General features: G+C 35.4%; 1 protein-coding gene across 4 annotated transcripts in view; it reads left to right on the forward strand.

Moving 5' to 3' along the window:
- EML5 (EMAP like 5) overlaps window positions 1-26,198 on the forward strand; it is a 92,981-nt gene that overhangs the window by 63,787 nt on the left and 2,996 nt on the right. Inside the window, exons 26-40 of one of the 4 annotated variants that reach the window (XM_071745799.1) lie at window positions 478-679; window positions 1,684-1,810; window positions 9,274-9,352; window positions 10,359-10,488; window positions 11,164-11,262; window positions 13,380-13,400; window positions 16,274-16,447; window positions 17,135-17,343; window positions 19,216-19,373; window positions 20,831-20,945; window positions 21,410-21,598; window positions 21,788-21,957; window positions 23,202-23,364; window positions 24,228-24,331; window positions 25,970-26,123. In XM_071745799.1, coding sequence (XP_071601900.1) covers window positions 478-679; window positions 1,684-1,810; window positions 9,274-9,352; window positions 10,359-10,488; window positions 11,164-11,262; window positions 13,380-13,400; window positions 16,274-16,447; window positions 17,135-17,343; window positions 19,216-19,373; window positions 20,831-20,945; window positions 21,410-21,598; window positions 21,788-21,957; window positions 23,202-23,364; window positions 24,228-24,331; window positions 25,970-26,123 — 2,094 coding nt within the window. Of the gene's footprint in view, window positions 1-477; window positions 680-1,683; window positions 1,811-9,260; window positions 9,353-10,358; window positions 10,489-11,163; window positions 11,263-13,379; window positions 13,401-16,273; window positions 16,448-17,134; window positions 17,344-19,215; window positions 19,374-20,830; window positions 20,946-21,409; window positions 21,599-21,784; window positions 21,958-23,201; window positions 23,365-24,227; window positions 24,332-25,969; window positions 26,124-26,198 lie in introns of those variants that run through there. The other 3 variants (XM_071745798.1, XM_071745801.1, XR_011726258.1) reach the window with 3 other exon arrangements.

Consider the following 26,198-nt stretch of genomic DNA (forward strand, 5'->3'; position numbering starts at 1 on the left):
ACTTAAAATAAAGAGCTATATGTATAAATTTCATTATGCATCATGCCATTCTGGAGGCACATTATATTTTTACTGCTTTTCTAAAACCTTTCTAGTTTTCCATTATATTTATGAGTAAATATATGTTAGGTTTTAAATGCTTTGCAGTGCTGAGGATGATTGTGATGCACGGGTATTGACCCCAAATATTCTACATGCATTTTATTCTTAATCTGTTAGATTATTTTCTCTCAGGAAAAATGATCCAGTGTGAATTGCTGGGGTCTACTTATAAACAAATTCTTGCATTCTTGGTATAGAAACATGGTTAACATTTCATGAGTCTGCCATAGGAGAGAAGCTTGGCAAATCGTGATGCGAAATGCAAAACATCTCAAGCATAAACAAAGGAGTTAAGAACATATCGTTATTCACTGACAACTCATTTCAGTTTTCTCTAGCAAAATTTGATTTATGCCTTTTCTTCTCCCTTCTTAGGGGAAATTTGGAAAATTTAAGAGGTATGTTGCTCACAGTACCCATGTAACAAACGTGCGTTGGATGTACGATGACAGTTTGTTGGTCACTGTTGGAGGGGCAGATACCTCTTTGATGCTGTGGACTTACGAGATGGAAGGACATCGTGACAGCAGGCAGTGTGACAGTGAAGAGTCTGATCTAGATTCTGAAGAAGATGGAGGTCAGTAATAATTTATTAGCTATCTGGATTATACTATCTCAAGACTTTACTAATGGAAAACTATTAATTTAGAGATATGTCTTATATAGGGTTATTTTCATCTTAAATACAGTTCTGTGTAATAAATTAACTTCAGTTTTCACTGAAATCTGCTAAAAGACTGAAGAGACACTTTAAATACTAGAGGCATATTAAATATTAATTGTAAAAGAATTTCTATGCACTTTCTGCTTAAAAATGTTGAAGACTACATTCACAAAGTAATTTAGCTGCCTACAGAGGGACATGGTCAAATTTAGCTTTCTGAATCAAAAATCATAGTATTCAAAGTTTTGTTCAGCTCCTGCCTGTGATCTGCTAGCACATCTTTGCCTACTAACTTTCCCTAGGCTCTGGTGCTTTACACAGAACACTCTCAAGCTATGTGTTCAAAAATACCTTAAAAGGAAGAGAGGTCTCTTATGCTCTACAAGAAAAGACACTGACATCTTTTTCAACAGAACTTTTATCACATCCTGTCAGTTTCAGTTTGAGTTAAGAGCTACTCATAAAGTTGACATTAGTAGTCTTGATGTTTGAAAAAAAATGGAAAGGTAACAGCACTGTCACTCTTTTTGTTATAGTAACATTATCTCAATGTGCCTGACTATCCCTAAGTATTGTGTAGGAGCCCCATGCTTCCCATCCTAATGGGTACATCCTAAAATGGAGAACTCCCTGGTGCTAAATCTTCCAGGACTTAACAGCTGGTGTCATGTAGTGAGGTTTGGGTTTAGACACCCTCAGTTAAGGCCAACCAAACAGAAAATAGTGTAGCATTGAATGTCTCTTGAATCTTTGTTAATGATTTTTTCCACAAAGATATTGCAGATAATTTTTTTTAACTGTGTTCATGATTACCTGTTACTTTATGTCATGCAGTCCAGCACATTGTTGAAACCTGCACAAATTATAGGTTTTTTCCCTGGTATCTTATTTTATACTGTGCTTTCTGAATTTGTTAGGTTATGACAGTGATGTGACAAGGGAAAATGAAATTAATTACACCATCAAAGCCTTATCAACAAACATTAGACCAATGTTTGGAATTAAGCCTCACCTGCAGCAGAAGGAGCCAACCTTAGATGAAAGGTAAATGCTAAATTACAATTCTAACCAAGGAAGCAATCTGAAATTATAATTAGTGGTAAAACATAATTATACTGGAATATATATACAACTTATAAAGATGTGTATAAGAAGAGTGGAGATAATTCTTTGGAGAAAAACAGCCCACAACTTAAGCAGAGCCTTGTCTAAGGACTAGGCTGTATGTCTTTTTCAGAGCACAAAAGACTAACATTTATGTGTGTATGTTATTATGTCTGGACGTTTCTTGAGATAATTGAGATCTTTGCTGGTGTTTGATCATTTATTCTTTTTAAAAATAAATGAAATAGTGGGTAGTACCTCACGATGGCATTATCAGCAGGAACCTGTACAACTGCAATGTTGAAAGGCAGCTCTCAATTTTTGTTTTTTGCCAGCAAGCTAATCTAATTCAGCTGTGATTGCTGCTTACATTGATTCTGTCTCCAGATAACTTCTACCTTTCTTTGAGAAATTTTGTCCACAGTGTTTCTGCAGCTTTTATTAATGAGTCTTGGAAAATTAAGTTGATTGCTTTGCAGAACTGGATGTATTGCTTAGTTCTCTGTTGTATGCTTTAGAAGAGAAGGGGATGGAAACAGAGTAGAGTAAGACCAGCAGGTAAAGTAAGTGTAAAATAACTAAAAGAATTTGTAACCACGAGAACATAATCTCTTGTAGAATCTGCAGCTAAGCACCAGACCCTAAAAATTGTTGGTTGCTGTCAGCAAATAAATGTGGGCAGTATATGTGAGGGAAAAGGAAAGGATTCGTAACACAATACAGTGGCAATTGTGGAATGCTAGTATTAAGGGGTAGGAAGTGAGGAAAAAACACAGTATAGTTAGATGTAAGGATACAGAGAAATATCAGATTGGAAACTCCCTGCAGGAATTTGCATCCTGCTAGGATGCACATGCCTCTTTCTGCAGTGGAGCTGACAGATCCGTGATGCCCTTGTTGACAAATGCAACCTGACATTTGTGATTTTGGTGGTGTCTTTTTTTAAAAAAAAAAATGTGTTGTTGAGGGAGGGAATTGATGCCTGGGTAAAAAGCTATGGCTTGCATTTAAAATGAAAAATGGTTATTATGTTTATTAATTAGATATCTTTGGTGTGGAAAGCAGAAGTTATGTGCGTGATACCAACATTTTGGGTTTATATTTACTCTTTTAAATGCAACCTGTGATTAAAAATTTAATTTTTTTGAAATAAAATTGTAAACCTCTTGTATTCCATTCAAAACTTGTTTTGAGAAACCAAGTGAATTATGTTTTTCAAATAAAATATTAAAGACAATTCTGTAGTAAAGCATCTAGGTTCTGATTCAGAATGTGTAAAGGATCATGAAAGAATTCCATTGCCTGCATTATTTTAAAAGTGTGGGACCTTAAAAAAAAGTTTTTGTGAAGAATAAAACTAGGATATGGCTATTGAATGCATTTTAACTTCTGCTGAATACTGAGTAAGACTGGTAAATCTTTTAGTAAGTCTGCTTTCATAGATCCTGATTTTAATTTTATATCTATTTCCCTTTCCTTTTGCTTCCAATGAAGGCAGGGGGTAGTGAGGTAAGTCCTCAAAATCCAGGATAGAATGTATTTTAATAGCTTAAGTTGCTTGGGAAAGTAGTTATACTTGGAAATAGAAGCAAAGGCTGTAACTCATTGCTGTTAAAAAGGAGTTTGATTTAATAAGGGCCAAGAATAAGCCTCGTTCTCGGGCTTGAGTAGAAATGAGTGGGCACTAAATAGAGTGGGAAGAGGTGATGAAATCTCCTCTTTTCCTCAATGCTTTGGAGTGACTAAAGAACAGCCTGACCTATTTAGCTGGAGTTAGAGAGCTTGCCCACTTCTTGTGGGCTTCTGTAAGATTGTATCACTGTACCCCTGTAGACATCCAACATGAAATGAAAAGTGCAGGAAGCACATTTCAAAAATGCCTGAGGTGGATATACAGGCAGTATCATCATGTCTGCACCACTGTGTTGGAGCTATATAGAAGGAATATGATTTTTAGTACCCAAAGTATTAAATGAGATAAACAATACGAGAGCACTAGAGGAAAAAGCACACCTGAAATCTCATGTTATCTGCTTCTGTCTCACAAAAGCACATCTGTGAGGCAAGGAGTTGTAGTCAGACAGTAGCCTGAATTTAGAGCAAGAAATTACTCAACTGGGTACTGAAAACTGATTCACTAAAATTCTTATTATAATGTTATTAGAATACCACCTATTACTGTGCTTAGCTTACATATTGTAAATTGTAGGATGACAGAAAATCCTACAGAAAAGTTCTGGGCCATTTAGTCTATTTAAAATTCGAATACACATCACCAGGTGTGTTGAAACAGTGCCACTCCTTTTTGTTAAAGCTCTGCAGAAAGGAATGAAAGAATCCCTAGGTAAAACAGAGAATAAGAAAACGAGGCTGCAAAACACTGCAGTCTGATGGGTAGGTAACTTCTTTGTGAAGTATGGAATGTGAGATTCTGCTATTGGTGTAGCATAATAGTTTTCTTCCACTGACCCTTAGTAACCAGTAGCTGTGAACATTTGTGTCTTAATCATTTTTATGGCTAACACATTAACTTGAGGAATGAGTTGCAGCAGCTCTTAGTTCTAGGCAGCACTGCCTTCATTTCTTTTTCTTCAGGACATATATGAGTTTCCTTACTATTCTGGGACTTTTTGGTGTTTGTAACAATTTTATCTAAGCGATTCAGTATTTGCAAGAAAATAAGACAGAGTGATCTCTTGTAAAAGTTGATATGCTGAATAGAAATATGTTGAAGCCTTATGGTTCAGGCATGAGTTTTGAAAACTTGTGAATAGTAGAATTGAAGATTTCTTTTGGATTAATTCAGTTTAAGATTTGCTTGCAGTGTAGTTTAGGCCACGTCTACTAATGATATGCCATTCTCTAGAAGTAAAGTTTCCATACTCTATGATTCTAATTGAAATACTTCTACTGAAAACACAAAATGGCTTTATTTATATTTTTGAAAAATATTAAAATATAATATTTTTATGTGGAAAGATGTCTACTGTGTATCCAGTGTGATTGTATAATAGCTTTATGAATATGCAGCATCACAAAAGAATCAGAAAAATGTTTATACCTTTAGCAAGGGTGCTTTTCTAGTATGTTTTTTGCTAGGTAAATTATTCAGAAGAAATATCTGTCATGGGCTGGTTAAATTTGAAAATGTTTTTGGCTCATCTACTCACTGAACTGCAAATCTCTGGAGGTGGGCAGAATAATCTGGGGAATGTCACTCCTTTCTCATTCTGTTTCTGAACTCCCTGAAAAGTTCACTATTTGTCTGTGCCAAAGGGAGGATGCTCTGGTTAATGTACCTTAGATAAGAGTGGCTGTACCAAGAGATCTCACCACTGAACAGCCAGAAATTCTGGTTTAATTTTTTTACCATAAATTTAACATACTAAAGACTTGCAACCAACTAAAAGCTCTGAAAATTTATCATTCATAGTCATCACTATCCTGTTTCCTTACTACATACCGTTACTCAGTCCCCATGCTGAACTTTCTTGTATTTGAAGGTCCCAGTGTTCTCTATCTTTTAAAAATTCTTCAGATGGTCTGTAAATTAATGGCAGAATTGTTTCCAAGCCTTTTACTCTGTTATCTTGTGTGATTTGGAAGAGGAGAGAAGCCAGGAATCAAAACAAACAGTTGTAGAAAGAGACTTTCTATTATCAGCTTCTTCCCTCTCTCCATTTACCCTTTTTTTCCAGAATAGATTAGATAACAGAAAAAATTTTAATGTGAAGCTAATCTTTTTTAGGAATCATTCCTGAAGAATCGTATTCTCATGTTGACATACTCATAATTCCCACTTAAGTGAATGGGAGTTTTCTGTTCAAATAATAGATTTACAAAAGCAATAAGTTGTGAATAATCCTGTTTTGAGAAGTAAACAAACCAGAAAGTTAGTAATAGTTGTTTCTATGAGTAATTCACTGACACCTAGCTTTCAGCCCAACTTCTATAAGTAAACCTTTTCTCTTTCCCACCTGCTGCTGAAAAGGGGTTCCAGGTAATGCTTTTGTGTTGCAGTCTAGTCCATATTTTACTGTCATTTCCCATTTTCCTTAAAAAGCCATCTGTCATGTTGGGTACTAAACCATCACTCACATACCTGTAACTCTTCAGAATTGCAAATTTTTTAATTTATATGTATTCTTTGTAGTTCTGTTCAGACAATAAACTAGGTATTTCTTTATCCACCAGTATAGAATTTACTACATGTACTTGACAATGTTACAAATAGTATTTTCCAGTAACACTGATTAATATACAGAATTAGCACTGTCTCCAGTCCCTAGTGGACAGCTTGCCACCTCAATATTAATTGGTTTATATTTGATGGGAGAGTCTCACCAATCATATCAAGGTGTATGTGCCACTATATTTTACTATTAGATTACCTCTATCTGTATTAGGGTGTTCAAAATGGCATTACTGCTCATAGAACACGTGAAAATAATTAGGACTTACCATTGGGAAGTAGCATATAAAATCTACCAGGTTTATCTTTTAATGGAAATCAGACCTCTAAAGTCTTGCAGGTGACATTGAAAAATCTTACCAAGAGTAAATGGAAAGAACTCCTTCTTACTTGTAAAATCAATTCACTTCTTCAAGTTTGTTGAAACCTTTTGGGGAGAACTGTAAAAGTCACTTCATGCTGAAGGCTAAGTGCAAAATCAACTGCAAGTCTCCCAAAGTACAAGGTGCAGTTGTGGTGACCCTCACAGGAAACGGCTTTTCCTTTTGCACCAAGAGCTTTAATTTGCTTTATGATATCATTCCCAAAATAACACTTTTTAAAGCAGAAATAAATGCTTTAATTGACATTGTCATAAGTTACCATGGAACTCAACAAACTAGTGGCAGTTTATATTAACCATAGAAGACCATTCCTTTTTCTGCTAATAACTTTAGGAATTCATTAACAATAATAAATGTAGGGAGGGAATTCCAACAGTATTGTACAAGGCAGCATGGGTAGCATGTATATGGAAATGTAATAGCATTATATTGGAAATGAGAAGTTTTTTGTTGTTTCACAGACTACTTCAAAATGCTTCCATTTTGGTGGTCTGATACAAGAAATATTTTTATGTTTACTATATATACAGATTCTATTTTCATATTTAAAATATAGTGCCAGTATTAAGGTATTTATTTCCCCTATGACAGATGGCTGTAACTCTCCTTCTGTATGCTTAAACTGACTCCATCCGTACGTGTATTCACCCCACAATGTTATTCATGCTCTCCTTCCCATCCTGTATACACAGTTTTTGAGCATGCAACCAGTTACACATGCAGTTATATGAACACTGAGTGTTATTTATGCCATTAGTCATGTTCTTGGACATTAAATAGCATATGAGGAATATATTGAGCTTTCAGATATGTATAAAAAAGCATTTGAAAAATGTATTCTTGTGTCCTTCAACACTCCTGCTTTTAAAGGCACAAGTTGGCACCTTGAATCGTAACTGGGAAAAAACCCACATAACCTGTTTCTAATTTGCAATCCAGTTCTGCGGCTCTCAATTAATATAGAGTTAGTCTTTCATAAGTGAGTACTTGCTTAAATTGTTTAGGTGACTTGTGATATAATATAGCTGAGTATGAATTGTCAGGTTTTATTGACCAATGATACATTCACTTTTTTGTTTTGTATGGTGATGTGCAGATGTGAACATAGTCTTAACGACTGGCTAAGGATGATAATCAACTTGTATCTTTATCTATTTACATTGCCTTCAAGTATAGATGGTCTTTTCAAGTGGTTATATAGTGTGGGGTCGTTTTATTTCTCCTATTTGCAAGGAGCAGTCAGCAAATGTTATAAAAATGCCACATTCTAGATCCAGGCAGCAGAGAAATCTTCAGTCACAGCCAGTTCAGGTCCAGTAACATAAACCTGAGCCAGAACCATGTCCACTGGTTTCCTGAAACTTCACATACTCTTTCCTGTTTGGTTTTTTTTTTTTTTTTTTTTTTTTTTTTTTTTTTTTTTTTTTGTTGGGTTTTGTTTTGGTTTGGATTTTTTTGGTTTTTTTTTTCCTTTGCCCATTTTCCTCTATCTTTCTGGGACATAAATGAAGTAAGGGGATATGGGGCCTGGAAGGCTTGAGTGCTCTGTGTCAAGTGTGAGAGTGACAAGTGGAAGATAGGCTCCTTATGCTGTTTTATCAATTTCTAGAGCTCAAGTATTAAGGCTGTTGTTGGATTGTCTGTGACAAATCAGAAGTAAAAACCATAAGATATTTGAAAGCATTCTGGAGTGAGCAGGAGGTACATTGGGCAGTTTTGTTCAAGCTTCCTCTTCCCCCATTAGTAAAGCAGGACTGCCCTCCAGTGATGGAGCCCACGGCCCTTGCACAACATCTGCCTGCCCAGCACCAGCACTGTGTCTCATTTCAACTGCTTCATTTAATTTTCATTTACCTCAAATATTTAATTACAGGGATACATACACAGCCCACCTTCAGTCTCATTTTTGTGTATCTCTGCAACACCAATCAAACAGCACTAGCCCTTGACAATTGATAAGCATATACTGATCCTCCTAAATAATAGCCTTTCTGGGAACTCTTGTTTTTTCTTGATTGAAGATCTAAGTCAAGATCAGCATTAAAATATTTTCATGAATAGATTAGGAATAGGTTAGGAATTGTCCTAAGAAAACTGACTGGACTTGCTTCCCTGTAATTTGGACTTCTTGCTTCAGATCAGGTATGGGTTTTTCCATGATAATGCAGATGGTAATGCTTATCAGTTTCCTTTCTCTGATCCAAAATTCATTTATTCTTTTGTTATTTTTCATTGATTTTTTTTCTTTTTTAAGAGTAGTATTAGTTACTGATATGCTTCTTCTTACTCTGCTGTTCCAAGTGACAGAAATTTATGCAATATTACTCGATCTAGAATCTGACATTCTTATTCTATGTGCTGGCTGCAATGTAATCTAAGGGAAGGTATGTTTAAAGATTTCTTTGCTGTCTGAAAAGCATCAGAAATTATACTTCTCTCTCAGAGAAGCTAAAATTGCTATAGATAAGATGGCACTACCTGAAGAATATAGCATGAAAAAGCTAAGAATATTGTATCAGTGGTCATTTATTGTAAAACAAGCTTTTGCATTAACTTCATGGATTGTTGAAGAATTGTTGGAAAACTTGGCATGTTAAACAAAGGGCTTTTTGGGGTTTTTCTGTGGTTTGTTTCGGTTTATTGTGGTTTTTTGTTTATTGATTTCTTTTTCTTTTCTTAAAAGATATTTCTTTTAAAGATTAATACTAATATCAGTTAAGCAGGGTAGGGCTATAATGTTTCCATATAGAGTAGCAGGTTGGAAGGCAATGTGTTAGTATGGAATGGGTGACGGACAGCCTTCTCTTATTCACAGTTCTTTATTTCAGACCACCAGTTAGTAGGGCATTGCCACAGCCAGAGAAACTTCAGACAAATAATGTTGGGAAAAAAAAGAGGCCTATAGAGGTAAGAAAAACATTGAACTCCTCTTCCTCTTCCTTTAGAATTTTTATTTACCAGACATTTGTGGACATATTAAATGTTTGTTTCATTCTAAATTTATCAAAGATGGATATACTGAATAGTAGCTAAATACCAAAAAAATGGAAGAGGATTTTTTTTTTACTCCAAAAAAGGCTGATATTACTCTTGCAAATGAAATGGATCACAATTTAATTCTTAGAAATAAGAAAACTATTTAAATGCATTGTGGAGAAAGCAGTATGTCCTGTTTAGGTAACTGGATTGTGAATGGGCTTATTGTTGCTAAGAAAACTAAGCATCTTTGACTGCAAGTTTTTCTTAAATTTGTTTTTAAACTTTATTTAAAGCTAATCTTTGTTAGTAGTTTTAAAAATTAGATTATTTTTAAAAAATCTATTTATGGTGCCTTTAGGCCAGGCACCTGGGTTGTTCTTTTTTTCATTACATGGCCAATGCAAACAAATATATTAATTTTTTATTAATCTGAAGTGGAAATTTCATATAACCTTGAAAAATGCAATTCTTCATCTCAACCGAAATATTTTCTACAAAATTAAAGAAACTATTTGCTGTAGCATAATGAACAGACTTTTGCCAGATGGAATTAAATTGTGGACCAATATTTGTCATTCTTTGTTTCTTAGTATCTTCTGCATCAAAAGCTCTATGTTCTCCTTGCCTCACTGCAGTTAATTTATTTATGTGCATGTGTATGAGTATCTCTGTCTGTGTTTATATACATGTGTGTGTACACAAAAATAAATGTTCTACAGCATCCACCAGCAGAGATGGGGTGACATGAGTGTGTATGACAAGGATGAGCAGCAATGTGACGTGACAGGGCGGGCAGCATCTCAGTTTGTGTTGGTTTGAGAGATTGTTAAACTCCCTTCACTGTATTTGGATAATCAAATCCTGGAGAAGATTGTAAAGTTCACAATTGATTTAAAGTCCCAAGTATCTGATAGATGTAAATATCTTTTTTTAGGACCTAATTTTGGAGCTGGTATTTGGATACCGAGGCAGGGACTGCAGAAACAATGTCCACTATTTGAATGATGGTGCTGATGTAATATATCATACTGCATCTATTGGGATCTTGTATAATGTGGCAACAGGTAGGAGAAAACCCACTTGAGGAACAATGTTTCACACACATTGAGTTGGAATTTATAAAGCAACTGGTATGCTTTCAATCTTATAAAATGACGTGGGAAAATTTTTATTATTTGTTGCTGAAAAATCAATAAATATATTTGAAATGTTTGAAATGTAAATATATTGAAATGCTTGACAAAAGCATTACTGTTGACTAAATTTTGACGGAAGTACAGTTTTTATTATTTTGGTTTTAGCTTTCTGAAATTTGCTGTTAAAATTATCTTAGAAATGAAAACATCTGAAGAATGGAGTAATTATAATTGTTTAATCTTTATTCTATGTTAATTATTTCTTAATGTGCTTGAGTTTTCAGTCCTCCATATTGCATGCATTCATTTCCAATAACCAGTTTAGTTTAGAAAACTTAGACCTTTGAAAGACTAATTCGTTTCTATTTGTTTCTATGATATTTAAGCAACTTGGTGTAGAAAACTTGGGGGGATAGTTTGGAGGTAACAAGTGCTATGTGTTAAAACAGAGATAGAAATTCGGAGTTTCTGTTTCCTGATTTTAAGCTCTAGACAGCAACATCACTATAATTCTATTTCTAGGAAATATAAAATTTTCAAACATTAACCATGTCTATGTGTGTATAAATGTGTTAATTCAAGTTGAAAATTACTTTTTTTTAGGCTCTCAGTCATTTTACCAGGAACACAATGATGATATTTTGTGCCTCACTGTAAATCAGCACCCCAAGTTTACCAACGTAGTGGCAACTGGCCAAGTAGGTATGTTTGTATTTTTGTAAAGAGAAATTAACATAAGAGCATGCAATTAGAGCCTTGTGAGTTCATGATAAATCACAAAAATACTTGATTATGCTATCTCTGTTGTATGAGTGTTACTCAGTTACCTGTCCTCTTTATGTTTCCTTGAGTGTAATTTAATAAAGTTGAAAAAAAACATTGAGGGATGAAAGATTATCTTTTGTTTGGAGTGCCATCTAAAAAACTTTTTTAGAAACCTTAAGCCCCATGAAATTAGTTTTGTTTGATTTAACTATGAAGTAGTGTCAGGCCTTCCAAAGGGTCGTAGCCCTTCCAAAGAAACTTAATTATGCTGCCCTTGATTTCTATTTGGACTAAGCCCAGAATTCTTAAAATAGATGCCACTTTATGTAAGTTTATCTCACCAGGCAGATTTATACTACCTACTTGGTATTTTGATAATATTTGTTGGTATGTTGATAATATGTTGTAATATTGTAATATTCTAGGCAGAACCAAAAACCTAATGGTACTTGCTTAGAGATAAATTTAGATTTAGGAAGAAAGTATTTGTGTTTCACAGTAACATTAAAATTTATATATGAACTAAGCAGGAAAAAAAAAAAAGAAAAAAGAAAAAAAAACCCCACTCTGCATTTGCACAGATGAACTAATACTTTTTCTAAATTTTGAAGAATAGTGTAAGTTTTGTAGTCCTGCAACCAAATGCAGTTTCATACTTTCAGATTTCATAGCAGATTCAAAACCATATTGTTTACCTTAGTACATAGAATACAAAAAAACCCATTTAATTTATTTTAGCCAGAATAGCTTTGTTTTGTTCTTTTTCTATAGATTTTTTTTAGATGTTTCATCCAAATATGATTAGTTGTCAGAGTTTATTTCCCACTTGATCTGTCTTTTGGATTTTTAGGTGCATGTCTCATTAAAACTGACTCAGGGACAGTAGTAATTGCTTAGCTAAAATAGCTTGATTTCTTGGTCAGTTTTTTGCCTCACATCAATCTAGAGAAATCATTCATGAAAATTATTTAAATGGAAAAAAAAAATATCAGCAGATTTTTGCCTATGGTTTGACTATAAAGAACATTTACAGGAATTACAGGCTTTTTATTGCCTTTAGGAGTTTGTTTTTTTTGGCTTAATTCTTTAACTGACCCTGTTTGCCTTTCCATATGACGGAGTATATGGGGAGGATGTAGGCACAATATGAAAATATGTTCTCTACATAGATTTTCTTCAGTGTTTGGCTAACACAAGAAGAAACGCAGAAACGCAGAAACCCTGTTGCTTTTTTATTTTATAATTTCTACATCAACTAGCAGTAGAACAACTGTAACCGTTTTGTAATGTGGATTAAGGCATACAAATCAGAGGCAGATTACACAGAAATTAAACTACAAAACATATTTTTAAAGAGAGAATTAAATCTGAAAATTGAGCTGAAAGCAAAATATCCTAACATGATTTTAGATTCTGAACAGATGTTAAGGTGTATGTGCTCTATATAAAGGACATTCTTAACTGCTGCTACTTTTCCTACTGATGTGACTGGCAATCATACCTTCACCACCACTATTTAAATCTGCTAAGGATGTACAGAAACATTGTTTCAGGTATTTTTAAACTGCAGTGCTGTCATGCAGTCTTGGTAATACTTCCAAGTGCCTGAATCTTTACAATCTGGATTTCTTAATGCTCCTATAGGAGAATGCTGGATGTATTTGACACTTGTCAAGATAACATTCAAACATTACATCTTACCATTATAGCAATCAGCTTTTTTTTCCCACGTAATTTATTAAAATATCAGCAATGTGTAAAATATGTGTTTTAGTTTGTCGGAGAGAGACCTAACATACACCAAATCTGGATTTTTAGGTTGTATCTCAAAATATAAATCAAAATATATTCAGAGTACAAATTTTAATTTCTGGTGTGACCACTTAATATATTTAATTGTTCATCTTTAACTAAAAGCAGTATTGCTGCTGCTGCAATGCAAACAGATGGCATCCAGGTGTGTGTTAAGAAATTACACTAAATGTGGAGTATATTTTCTTTAGCGCTTATCTTATTTCTTGTCTAATTGTCTTTCTGCTGCTTTTCCATTACAGGAGACTCAGCAGATATGTCAGGTAAGGGAAAAAAAATTAACATCTTCAGGTGTAGTTAGCCTATCTAGTAGTTGTCTACAGCTTTATAGGACAATAAGTGACATTAATTCAGTTTTTAGTCAATTAAACCCCTGTATCAGTCATATTACTGTCAGCACTGAATATAAACCATGACAGATCAGTAAATTGTAAATACAGACACAGTTAAAATGTTAGAACAAACCTAGAAGCTACTTTTGTTGTAACTTATATCCTTCTTGTTGCTCTGTGATTAGTTGAGTTCTAACACATACTGCTACTGTAGCATTCCTATGTATACTTCCAGGTTTTATAGACATGTTGGGGCTGACAATTAACATTTATTTTAGACACTCGAGTATAATTTTAAATATGCATTTTTAAAATAAATTCCATTGAGGAGGCCTAGGTGACTGAGTGAAAAACCAATCACCTTTCACATGTATGTATGATTGTCATGCAGTTATTACCACTGATCCAAAATGCTTGTTACAATGTCAGTTTAATTTTTTCTGTATCATTTTGGGTTGTTGACAGTTTGACAGTCTTGAATGAGCTATTTTTAATTAATACGTTGTTTTTTTAAACTGTAATCTTAAAACATCATCACTATCATGTGTGAGTGAGTTTGTTGTTGAACAGCCTTAATTGTCTTGTGACACATCTTCAGACATGCATAAATGTTTGTTTATGTGTACCTAGGAAGTGTATTAATTGTCATGTGGATCTAAAGCTTGTTCTGGCAAATGAACAGTGCAATTTCTAATATGTGTTGACCTCTAAATATGTCAAATTGTGCTCTCTCTAAGGATGGGAGGAAGAATATAGGTACCTTTTCTCACACTTTTAAACTACATGAAAAAAGCAGTGATAATGTAGTTGTTTATATGAAAGAATATCTCTAGTCATGTATATAATGCCTGGAGATTTTTCCTCTTTCGTTTGCCTTCTTCTTACTGAAACTTCAGTTTGAGCTTGTGAATATTACTAAATTCTGGTGTCAGTGCTTAAAGCCAGCACACCTACTTTTTTCTTCTTTATCAAACCATTAGTCTGGAATCTAAGCTGCTGCCTGCCTTCATTAGAAGGTTCCATAGTTTCACTTAAAATTTATAAAAGGCTGTTTGGCACCTTTCTTACCAACAGCTTCTGCTTCTCCAGTTACAATTTTCTGTCATCTACAGTGATGCTGGGGCTCTTGAAGCAGTTATTGTTTGTAATACGTTGGAATGGCAAGTTAAGTTTCATAATGACCTGGTACAGACTTCCTTCATCTTACTGAAGAGATATTTTGTCCTGCCAGCCCTTTATAGTTTTATGTAACTTCTTCTAGAACACCTTAGAAAATCTCTCTTGTGGGAGAGGTTGTTGAGCATCTGGAGTACCCCGCAAGCAGGACACAATGCCAGGACAGACTTTCAAAAGAATGTTGTCAAGTAGGAGGACTCCACTGTCTATGTTCCCTGTCCTACAAAGCTTGCTCTGAAAGATTTTGTCAGTTCTTACTCATGAAATCTAAGTGAAAGGTTCTGTCTGCCACCCAAAAGAATAATTTGGTCAAGGTTCTAGGGGAGGTGTACAGGTCAAGGGCAATACAGGGTTAACCAAGGGGAGTGCTGAATAGGAAGAATAACGAATTCCCTTCCTTCAAACTTTCCATAAGGACAGCAAGGGGTTTCCTGAAAATTTTGAGACATGACAGTTGTTGCCAACCCATGCCCTTTCTGTCTTTGTGGTGTGTCTATACTGTGCTGTTGTACCTCTCAAAAGGTGCTGATAACAGCGTGTTGGTGCCATAAGAGGAAATTCCAGTAAGAAACAGAAGAAATTAGGAAGATTGTAAATTGCTCTGTTTTGGAACAGCTGTGGAATTGTGCTCAAAAATTTAGTTTTATGTGACTGAAATTTTGCCTAGCTCCCTGTGCCTGCTGTTTCCCATCACATATTTGCCTTTGAGGGACTAGATTTAGCTTATTAGAAACACAAAGCACGGAACAAAAATAAAAAAAATTTGTGATTCTAGGTCTATGACAATAACCTATTATCTCCAGTCTCTGCAGTTAGATTTACTAGAGTTCAGAAATGAAGAAGTTAGAGAGAGAAGCCTACTGTCCTGAAAATACCCCAGATGCTATTGAGAAATTGTATATATTTTACAATATATATACAATATTTTACAATTTCATGGATTGCACGATCTCTGGAAAAGGCACTGCATTTGGAAGAAAAACTAGCTGTCATCATAACAGAAATAATTACATACATTAGTGGCATGGAAAGTCTGGACTGATTCTTGCTGCAAAAAGCTTGCAGTCTAACAGTTCAAACTAAATTAAATACCCCAGTTTTTCTACATCAGTAAGCAAGCTGATTATTCAGCTGATGTTCTCCTAAGAGAGTATGCATTTCAGACAGCCATTTTGTAGAAAAGGAGATTTTGGCTTTGCACTGTGAACTAATTTATCTGTAGCTATCAGTTTTCCAGAAGCCCCCAGTTGAAATTAAATTCTTGATATTCATGAAGGTTTTTGAGTTAGCATGCTGAGCTAAGTTTTACTAGGATAAAAGCAAAACTTTATCCTAGTATCCTAGGAGAAGTCAGCTTGCTTTCTGAGCTTCTGCTGTGCTTCAGAAATCCAGTAACAGGATAAGCAAAGTTTTCATCTCCTTTAGTATAACGAGGCCAACTTCTTAGTCCTGCATAATGATCCTGTTTGCTGTAAATCGGTTTCCAAAGGGAGGCCAAAATCTCCTTGTCCGTGTCTGACCAGAACAATTTTATTTGTATTATTAAAAAAAAACCTAACTGCTTCAATAAGCAAATCATTAGACATTTTCAAAGCATATACTAATTACATTATTTTATATTTGTGTAGCTACAGCTCCTTCTATTCATGTGTGGGATGCAATGAACAAACAGACACTGTCGGTGCTGAGGTGCTACCATTCAAAGGGCGTTTGCTCCGTCAGTTTCAGTGCCACTGGCAAACTGCTGCTCTCTGTAGGGCTGGATCCTGAACATACCATTACCATTTGGAAATGGCAGGAAGGTAGGAAAGTGAACATTTTTGTAGAATGTTTTATATTTTTAGAGCTATGTTGGTTTGAGTCAAGAGCAACTACAACGTAAAAATATCAGCAGATCGGAAATTGTTACAATAAATGCTGCACTATGCAAGAGGCAAAGTAAATGTATTTACCCATTCTGGTAGCTGCTGAATACATGCCCTTTGGAGCTGTTTATAAAGATCAAGATAGTTAACTGATTTCAAGTTAGAATAATTGAAGAAAATTGTAGTCCTCATTAATTTTTTTCAGTAATGTCTTTGCTGCTTGATAAAAGAAAATCTTTAGAAAATCTAAAGTTTTCTAGCTAGAAAGTTTTCTAACTGTGGACAAAATTTCCAGAGTCATTTAGTAGTCTCTTGTAACTCATCTTGAGTTTGGGGTTTCTAGAGGAGTCATAGGAATTTAAGGGGAGGTCGAAATTTACAGTCTTTTACAGTCTCGAGGACATTGATAATTACAAGTAGATGGCATCTTGATTAGGTGCTGCACTTTGCCAATGGGTCTTATTAAATGATTTTTCTTTAATCTGCATCTTAATTTTGTTTTAATTTAGCATCATTCAGTGGCCTTGAATCGCTCCCAGGGATTTTGTGGTTTGTTTTTTTTTTTGTAACCATACATATATATTTTTCTCAGCGAATTCAAAACATCCATTTTCTTTCTGCTAGGTGCCAAAATTGCCAGCCGAGCTGGTCATAACCAACGTATATTTGTAGCAGAATTCAGACCAGATTCAGATACCCAGTTTGTTTCTGTTGGAGTAAAACATGTGAGGTTCTGGACACTGGCTGGAAGAGCTCTTCTCAGTAAAAAAGGGCTGCTGAGCTCCATAGAGGATGCCCGAATGCAAACGATGCTCTCAGTAGCTTTTGGCGCGGTACGTACCTCAACAAAAAGCTTTCAAATAATTTTTTGACTCATCTACCTTTATTGAGTTCAATGAAAAATTTCTAACCTTTAATGAGTATGTCAGTTTTATTAAATTCAGTTTAGCTTTTCTAATGCTTGCCTGCTAGCTAGAACTAATGCTAGCTTTCCTTATCAGAGAAAAGAAAAAATATTACAGATTCGTATGTTTTCAAAAGAAACAAACGTAGGTGCTTTGGCCTGATAATACTCTGCTGGGTATTTAATCCAGGTAAAACAAATATGACTCTAGACTGCAGGAACAGAAAATAGGCTAATTTTATGCCTGCCTGTGGGTGATTGTATTATACTCTGTATGCATTACTATTCACGGGTGATCTGAGAGCAGCATTGTCCTAGGGCATTTGTTAACATCTCTGACCGCTGGATGACTGCAGTAGGGTTTTGCTTTGCTTTGGGGTTTTTTTGACAGATGCTGTTGCTAAGTTCCATGTCTTTGCCATTTTAGGAGTTGTTCTGTACATGCAGCACTCACATCTTCAGCTGGACAGATAGCCACAATTTCTTTTGTAAAGTGTGCTTCTCTCTCCTTGCATGCATTACTGTCTTGTATCGCTTCTGAGTTTTGAAGCCATAACTCGCCTGTCATTTCATTCTTTGTGAGACTCACTTTTTCAGAATGCTCTCAGGTACCCTCTGAGGTACCTCTGATTTGAGAGAGAGTTCTACAAATCAGCTTAATATCCAAATTATAATTGTTAGAGATGCACATCCCAGGCATTAGTCTGGGGCTTAGAAAACCTCTGTGAACTTTCTTATGGAGGGACAGATTCTTAGCCTGAATATCAGGCTGTATGCTCAATGTTCTGAAGTATTGTATGAGGTTGTTTAAGGATGGAAAGCTTGTAGGTGTTTTGTAAAATCTGTGCAAACTGAATGTAGCCAAACCTGGTGTGTCCTCCAAACTTCCTGTGGGAGCAGTTCTGGGACTGTTTTTTCCTTGATTTTTGTCTCAGAAGGAGGTAGTTCAGGTGCTCTGAAAGAGGAGTTGGAAATAGCCCAACAATTAGGCTATGAGGATGATCACAGGATCTGCTCCCAAGTTCACTGCCAGTCCTCTTTTATTTACTCCCCCACGCACCTCCTAAAAAACAGTGTAGAACATCAGTCCACCTCAGTGAAGGAAAGTGTTCATCCCCAACTGTACATGCATACTAATACTCTAAAATGCTACACATCATACTGAATTTAAGGGTTGTTCATCTAAGTTACTAAAACAGTTTTGCTCACAAACCAGTCCCTGTTGGGTTTAAGTGTAACCTAATAAACAGCTCTTAAATAATAGAGGTAGTTAAATTTGGTTTTATTACCTTCCAAACAGGGAGCAGATGTAAAGAATAGCAGGCAACTTTTAGATCTGAGTTAAGTTTTCTTCATGAACTAATGTGTACTGTAGTCCAGTGAGTGAGTTCTCCTAACAACAAAAATGAATGCAAGCATAATGTACATAGCAAATTGCTTGTCTATGTGACATGTCAAAATTTCTTGTTGGTGTTTTACTTTTGTATGACAGTTTGCAAGCCTCGTAGGCTGAAGACATAGATAAACCCTACGTCTGAAGCTTGAGTTGTAGCATTTCTTCTTGCAGTGCAGGTCCTTTTAGCTACAAGAAGGCATCTTTGAAACTTCAGGAAAGCATGGAGTAGTAGCTCAGTGTTTTGTCCCTGCAGGTTCTTATTACCCCCTTGCAAAATTTGCTCTTCTACAGCAATAAACAAAAGCAATCTAGCTTAAAAGGAAATTGTGATAATCTTTATTTCTGAATGCTTTTCTCTCTGCTTTACTCAGAAACAGATGATGAGTATACTTTTCCCCTTTTCAGAATAACTTGACGTTTACAGGTACTATCAGTGGAGATGTTTGTGTGTGGAAAGATCATGTGTTGATACGAATTGTGGCCAAAGCTCACAATGGACCTGTTTTCACAATGTACACCACATTAAGAGATGGCTTGATTGTTACAGGAGGCAAAGAAAGGCCGTGAGTCATCTTTTTTTCTTTTTTCTGCATGCACATGTATTCAGGCAGTTGTCTTCTCTCAAATTTAATGTACAACAATATCCTTTGTTTCTGGATTGTAACCAAAATATCTTTTTTCAAGCATTTAAATTTTTTCTTAACACCTTGCTAATGACAAAGAAAGAAAATGCTTCAGCTGTAATGCAGTCCATCTGATGCCATGACAGTACCCTGTTTTTCAGGACACAGGTCACTTACTACATTTTCCTTAAATAGTCCTTAAGGATCCTGGTTCATATTCAGCCCCAGCTGAAAACTTACTGATACCTGTGCTTGAAATATTTTCTTCTAGTATTTATAAAACATCACTGTCATTTTATTTGGAGAATGTTCTCTTAGCCACTTAGCTTCAAAACCTCTTAGCTGGTGTCTGACATGAAAGAAACAGTAATGAATAACAGTAAGAAACAATAATTTGTCTCCTGTGGGAAAATGAAGGATTGAAAGTATACAAAATGAATTCTACATTTAGGAAAATTGCATGTTTGCTTCTGCCTTGGCAGTCTTAATTGCAGTTCATCAGCCTCTTTTGAGAAAATCTTTTTGCTGAGTATGATGACCAATCAAATGTCAAAATGGTGCTATTGGGAAGCAAAGAATACTACATTGCAAGGACTAGCAATTTGTAATTCATTACAGTTCTAGCAATAGTAGTACAAAAGCAGTAGTTGTGATTAAACTTTCTGGAGTTCCTTTTCAGGGTTCATTCAGTGATCAAAGTTGTAACACTGGCAGCTCAGTTTTGCTGAACATTATCTTTACTGTTGGCAGAGATTCTTTTCTCTGCTAGAGAGACAAAACTGATGACCCAGCTCAACTGGAAGTGCCAGATTTATAACTGTTCCATTAAGCACAATCTCCTTTCTAGAAGCTTGCTTTATTTTAATGTGTTCTTTACTAAAATACCAGTACTCTTGCAAGTGGGTGGGAAATACTTAGTGCTTTCATAATTAACTCTTATTAGCTGGGTATCTTGTGCAAAAACTTGTGTGATTTTCACCTGTATCTTTGTAATTTATTTCACAGTGGTAAAATATTTGTCTTTCCTGTTTCCCTCAACTATATTTTGACAGTCTCTGCCTGGCATAATAAGAAGGCGGCCACTGATTCACACAGTTATTTCTTTGACCAAATTTTTGAGAGCTATTAAGAGCAGCTACCATCTTTCAACTTGTTCTGTATAGTGGTACAACAAGGCCTTGGAATAAGTATTTCTTGCTTAGCTATGAGGCTCCACATATTAGCATCACATGTTCAGCAAAACCAAATGGAACCTTAAATAATTTAAAACATACTGAAATGCCCCATACAATATATACAATATATATACAATATATTCACCTTAGATGCTATAGTTCTTTCACACATTATCTTTTTTGCCAGCTATTATACTCATGGTTGTTCTGATTCCTTGATAGATCAAAGGAAGGAGGAGCAGTAAAGCTATGGGATCAAGAGCTGAAACGATGTCGTGCCTTTAGACTAGAGACAGGACAAATGACAGACTGTGTTCGCTCTGTTTGTAGAGGCAAGGTAAAGAAAGTGTCATGTCCTTAACATAAAGATTATAATCTGTTGATTGATCTATAGCATTAAAAAACATGAGAAATTGTTTGCTTCATCTTTCTCGTACAATTAGCGTTTCAAATTGAAGATTGATTGTCTACAACAGCAGAAAAATAACCTACTACAGGAGATCTTAGTCTTATTTAGGATAATATTATCTCTGTGTTTTACTGAATACTAACTAAGGATTTATTTTCTTTTCACACTTCAAATACTTGACTTGCAAGCAATAACTCAGCATCATGATTTTTATATAGCTTTTTACTTCAATAAATTATAGGTGAGTTTAAAACATAAATTATCTTTAATTATTTGATCACTTGATTGCAGCAAACCTTCTTGATGGAACTATAGCTTTAGATTATATCTTTCTACTCATCATGAGTAGTTCATGTATTATATCATAGGTAACATTTTTACTGTTGTTCAAGGGGAAAATTCTTGTTGGGACAAGAAATGCTGAAATAATTGAAGTTGGAGAGAAAAATGCTGCATGTAACATTCTAATTAATGGTCATATGGATGGACCAATCTGGGGCCTGGCAACACATCCTTCCAGAGATTTTTTCCTTTCTGCTGCAGAAGATGGCACAGTAAGACTCTGGGATATTGCTGAAAAGGTAGGTGTGGGAGAATAGTTGTGGTTTAGGGGTAAAAAATAAATTGTAGAATTGTAGACAATTGAAGCTTGTTTTTTAATGTATTCTGAGAGTAATCCATCTGATAGTGTCAAATTTAGCATAAGGTATTTTTAAAATATGAACAAATAGAAACATTTACCCTCCTGGGCTTTTATTTCTTCACAGAAGATGCTGAACAAGGTCAGCTTAGGACACGCAGCTCGTACTGTTTGTTACAGCCCAGAAGGTGATATGGTAGCTATTGGCATGAAAAATGGAGAATTTATTATTTTGCTTGTGACTTCTCTAAAAATCTGGGGGAAAAAAAGGGACAGAAGATCAGCTATTCAAGATATCAGGTCAGAAAATACAATGCCTTTGTCTACTGTAGCATTTGAGAAATCTGTATTATTTTCTTTTTCTCTATATATATATACAATTTTGTGTTCTGCAGAGCATTGCAGTGATATTTCAGAGATCTAGAAAGAGTAAGTCAATTGTGAAGTTTGTGTGATTACTGTGATACCAGGAATGAAAAGGAAGGAGGAGGTACATGAAGATCAGAAATATCAATCTGTCAAAAAACAGGCAGTACCATAGGGGAAGTGCCAGGTTGTATTGCTGAGGGTTAGGTAAAATGAAGGGTGAACGCTCAAATAATGGACAATAGGAAGAGACCATCCTAGTCAGGGAGCAGATGAAAAAAGAGCAGGGTGAGATGATGTGTTGGTGATAAAATGAGACCAGTTTACAGATAAAGAGTGGATTATGAACACGATGAAAATGTCTGTCTGTCACTTTGCTCTGTGATGTGTTTTGTTGGAAAGGGGTTAGCAGAAGTAAAGTTTTGCTCCTGTTTTCTCAATGGAGGACAAGACTGTTCTTTCTGTGAGATAAATCAGTTGTGATCAGCTCAGGGAGGCTTCCGAAGAGCAGAGTGGGGCAAGTGGAAAAAGTATGAGCAAATGGGGACCTTGCTGCAGGAGGGCAGGAAAGCACTGCTTGGAGTTAGGGTGTTGATGGAATCAGAAGTCTGTCCCATGTTATGCCATGGGGTAATAGATAATAGAAATAAAACCTCCCTAGTAACACAAAAGGGGATGTAAGGAATTTGTTCAGCTCAGGAAGCTGCTGAGCTTCAAGACCAGAAAGCTGGAGGGAAAAAAACCACTGTGCAATGATACATTGGGCAGATGAAAAATTTGATCTTTTTCTTCGGTGTATTTAATCTAGAAGGTCTGGCTTTTCTTTCTTTACAGCATTTCATTTTTCTAGGTTGTAGGCATAGTGTTAGAAAATTCAAAGTCACCAGGGGCATGTCACAAGGTTGTGAGACTAATGAGATCAGATAAGGAACAGAATTATTCTAGAGATGTTCCCGGTTCACTTACATGTGACATCTGTACAAAAATTATTGCTGCTTTCTACTGCACACATGTTCCCTGAAAACTTTGTTTCAAAATCTATTTTGCTTAGCAAAATATTCTACCTCCCTCTTTAGTTCTGGATAGCAGATATTTGAAATGCAGATTTAGCTGTGCTTGTCATTTAGAATCTGTTGTAGGTGCCAACCTGTGTTCATAAACCCCTTTTATCTGTTCAGGTTTAGCCCAGATTCTCGATATTTAGCAGTTGGCTCCAGTGAGAATGCAGTGGATTTTTATGATCTGACTTTGGGTCCCACGTTAAATCGAGTCAGCTACTGCAAAGACATCCCAAGTTTTGTGATCCAGATGGACTTCTCTGCAGATAGCTCTTATCTCCAGGTATCAGTCATTAATTGTTCAAGGAGCTAAATGGAAAATGTATTCACAAAACTTTTCCAGCATTCTTCTTTAACTGCTGAAAAATTTTGTAATGCAATGTAGTAGGTTGCTGTCACTGGGCAATTACTTTGTTGTAATTATAAGTGGATGATGAAAATAGTTATCCTGAATAATAAATACAGAGAGAAGCATAAAAAGCATAAACAGATTTCAAAATCTCTGCTGTGTATCTCCATGCTTTTTTATCTTTGTTATGCTGATGGGCTGTGTTAAAAGAGGAAGTTCAGTCTATCATGGTGTAAGCCCCAGGGACCTGTGAATTATTCATATACCTGACCAGAATGGTAATATTGCAAATTGGTTCAGTGCTGGCCTGTGTGGAACAGCACCAAAACCAGGGTGTTGCAGGTCCCAGCTACAGGACTCAAGACATTTCTTAGAGTCAAAATAAAGTAGGCATAATTTGCTTTCTGTGTTTGATTCACATCTGCGAGGAGGAATAAGCTTCCCTAACCATCAAATCAACATCTGCAGGCTGAGAGGAATAGCTTTGTGTCAGTTTTAAAGAGAGTTTATTTACCTTTTTTATACATACATACAAACACACACAATGTATAGAGTTAATATTTTGTGCAGAATGCAAGATGTTTCAGTTATTTTTTTAGTTGACATTAAAAAATGGGAATACTTCTTATGCTTTCTCACTGTTGCTTTAGACTTGTATAGATTTTTGAGAATTTTCTACTCGTAAGTTACTTACAAAGGAGAATATAAAGAATATGCTTTCTAAAGCCCTTTAGAATTCTATCTTCATCTTTTCAAAGAAGTCCATGTATTCTAAAATTTCTGTGGTCATCTCAAAGGTCTCTACTGGGTCTTACAAAAGGCAAGTCTATGAAGTGCCTTCAGGAAAGCAGCTTGTGGACCAGGCTGTGATTGACAGGATAACGTGGGCTACTTGGACAAGGTAAATGATTTACACCTCTTACAGCACTTGTAACTTCCAGAAGAAGCACCTGCTGTCTAGGAGTATATTTCATCCCTTTATTTAGCCAGATATTTTATTTTAATGCACCTATCTGCTCTGGCAAGAGATCAGGTAAGTGCAGCATAAGAAAAGAAAATACAGAGTGGGTTCTCTTAGTAGAACATGAGCTGTAGGACAGGTGAGGATATCCAATAAAACCTGATGTCTCTTATGTGTCTCTTCCTATTCATAGTGTATCTCTAAGTCCCTTCCAGATTTCTCTCAGTAGTTTTACATTTTGCTGTGCAGATCACCTGGAATACTGCACTATTTGCTTCAAAATAGCAATCTCGGGGACAAGAGTACAGAGAAAATGAAAACAAAACATGAAAAGACAGTGAAAGACTATGATCATATGATCATCAAGTTTTATTTACACTATTATACTAATGGCATCTCTATCTTAAAATTCCTGTCAACATTTGCATATTAAAAGGTGTTCAATAGTATTTTAAAAAGTAGCTTAGAGTTACTATGTTTCATTCAAAATAATTAGAAATGACATGAGGAATCATACCATATTTTACTGGTATTTCACATTTAAGTTATTTATTTTACACTCTGTGCAAAGCTGTTTTCCTGTGCCTTACTTTTGCCTCTTTTCAGCTATTGTCCTCTGACTAACACCCTCAGGCAGAAATTTAAAATACGTAGTCGAAAATTTTCCACATATGAACCACTTTAAAAATCAGTAATCCTGACAATTTTGCTGCAAGACATGACATAACAAACTTTTCAGAGGGCTCTGAAAAACTAGTTTTGCTAGTTTTCTGTTTTCTGCTTGGGTAATCCACTTTTGTTACTTCTTCAATATGAAAACAAGAAACCTGTGTTTACTGACCCAATTCAGTGTGTCTGAAGTAAATAATCCCTTTTTGAATGTAGTGCAGTACTCTGATTTGAGGGAAAGAATCACAGTAAAATCATTCACCTATTAGCAAATAGTAAAGTGCTTCTTTCTGTGCATTTTGGAAGTATGCATATAAATTGCAAGCAGACCTGAACAAAAAGCACCTTTTCATAAGGCTTTGCAAAAGAATTTTTCTGTAAGTGTCTGTTTTGGAGTTTGAAGATAATTATGGTCTATGTTTAGGCCAATTTCTGTCTCTCTGATTATAATGAAGGATCTTCGCTGTATTCAAGGAAACTTTTTATTTAATTTACATGAAAATATTAGAGAATCAACAAAACATAGTTATCATGAAAATACTAATTTTATTTTCCAAAAGCTTATTCAACCAGTGCTTATGCTATGACATTCTAGTTTTGATTGTCCTTTGTTTATGTTTTGGCAAGTGCCTCACTGAACAATATTACTACTATTGATTTCACCTCTGCATCTTTGTGTTGTCGTGAGCCATGCTATTATGGGAATTATACTGCTGATTCCCTTTCAGGAGCAATTATGGAGTGATATAAAAAATAATCACAGAGTAAAACCCTGTGTGAGATGTGTATTTAGGAATACAATGTAAAAATTTGCATTTTTATAAAACCAGCTATGAGTGGTGCTCTCCGTTTCTGACTCTGTTGTTTTTACTGTAGTTTTCAAAATAATCTCTTGCTCTTCTGTTTCAGTGTTCTGGGGGATGAAGTGATTGGAATCTGGTCCAGGCATGCTGAAAAAGCTGATGTAAACTGTGCCTGTGTCTCTCACTCGGGAATCAATCTTGTGACAGGCGATGACTTTGGCATGGTCAAACTGTTTGACTTTCCTTGTCCTGAAAAATTTGTAAGAATTTATTTTTGCATCATTACAAAACCAAAAACTCTTGATACTATGGTCTTGTATTTTTTCTCTAGGAGA

Source organism: Heliangelus exortis, chromosome 5 (genome assembly GCF_036169615.1).
Source record: "Heliangelus exortis chromosome 5, bHelExo1.hap1, whole genome shotgun sequence".
Classification (NCBI taxonomy): Eukaryota; Metazoa; Chordata; class Aves; order Apodiformes; family Trochilidae; genus Heliangelus; species Heliangelus exortis.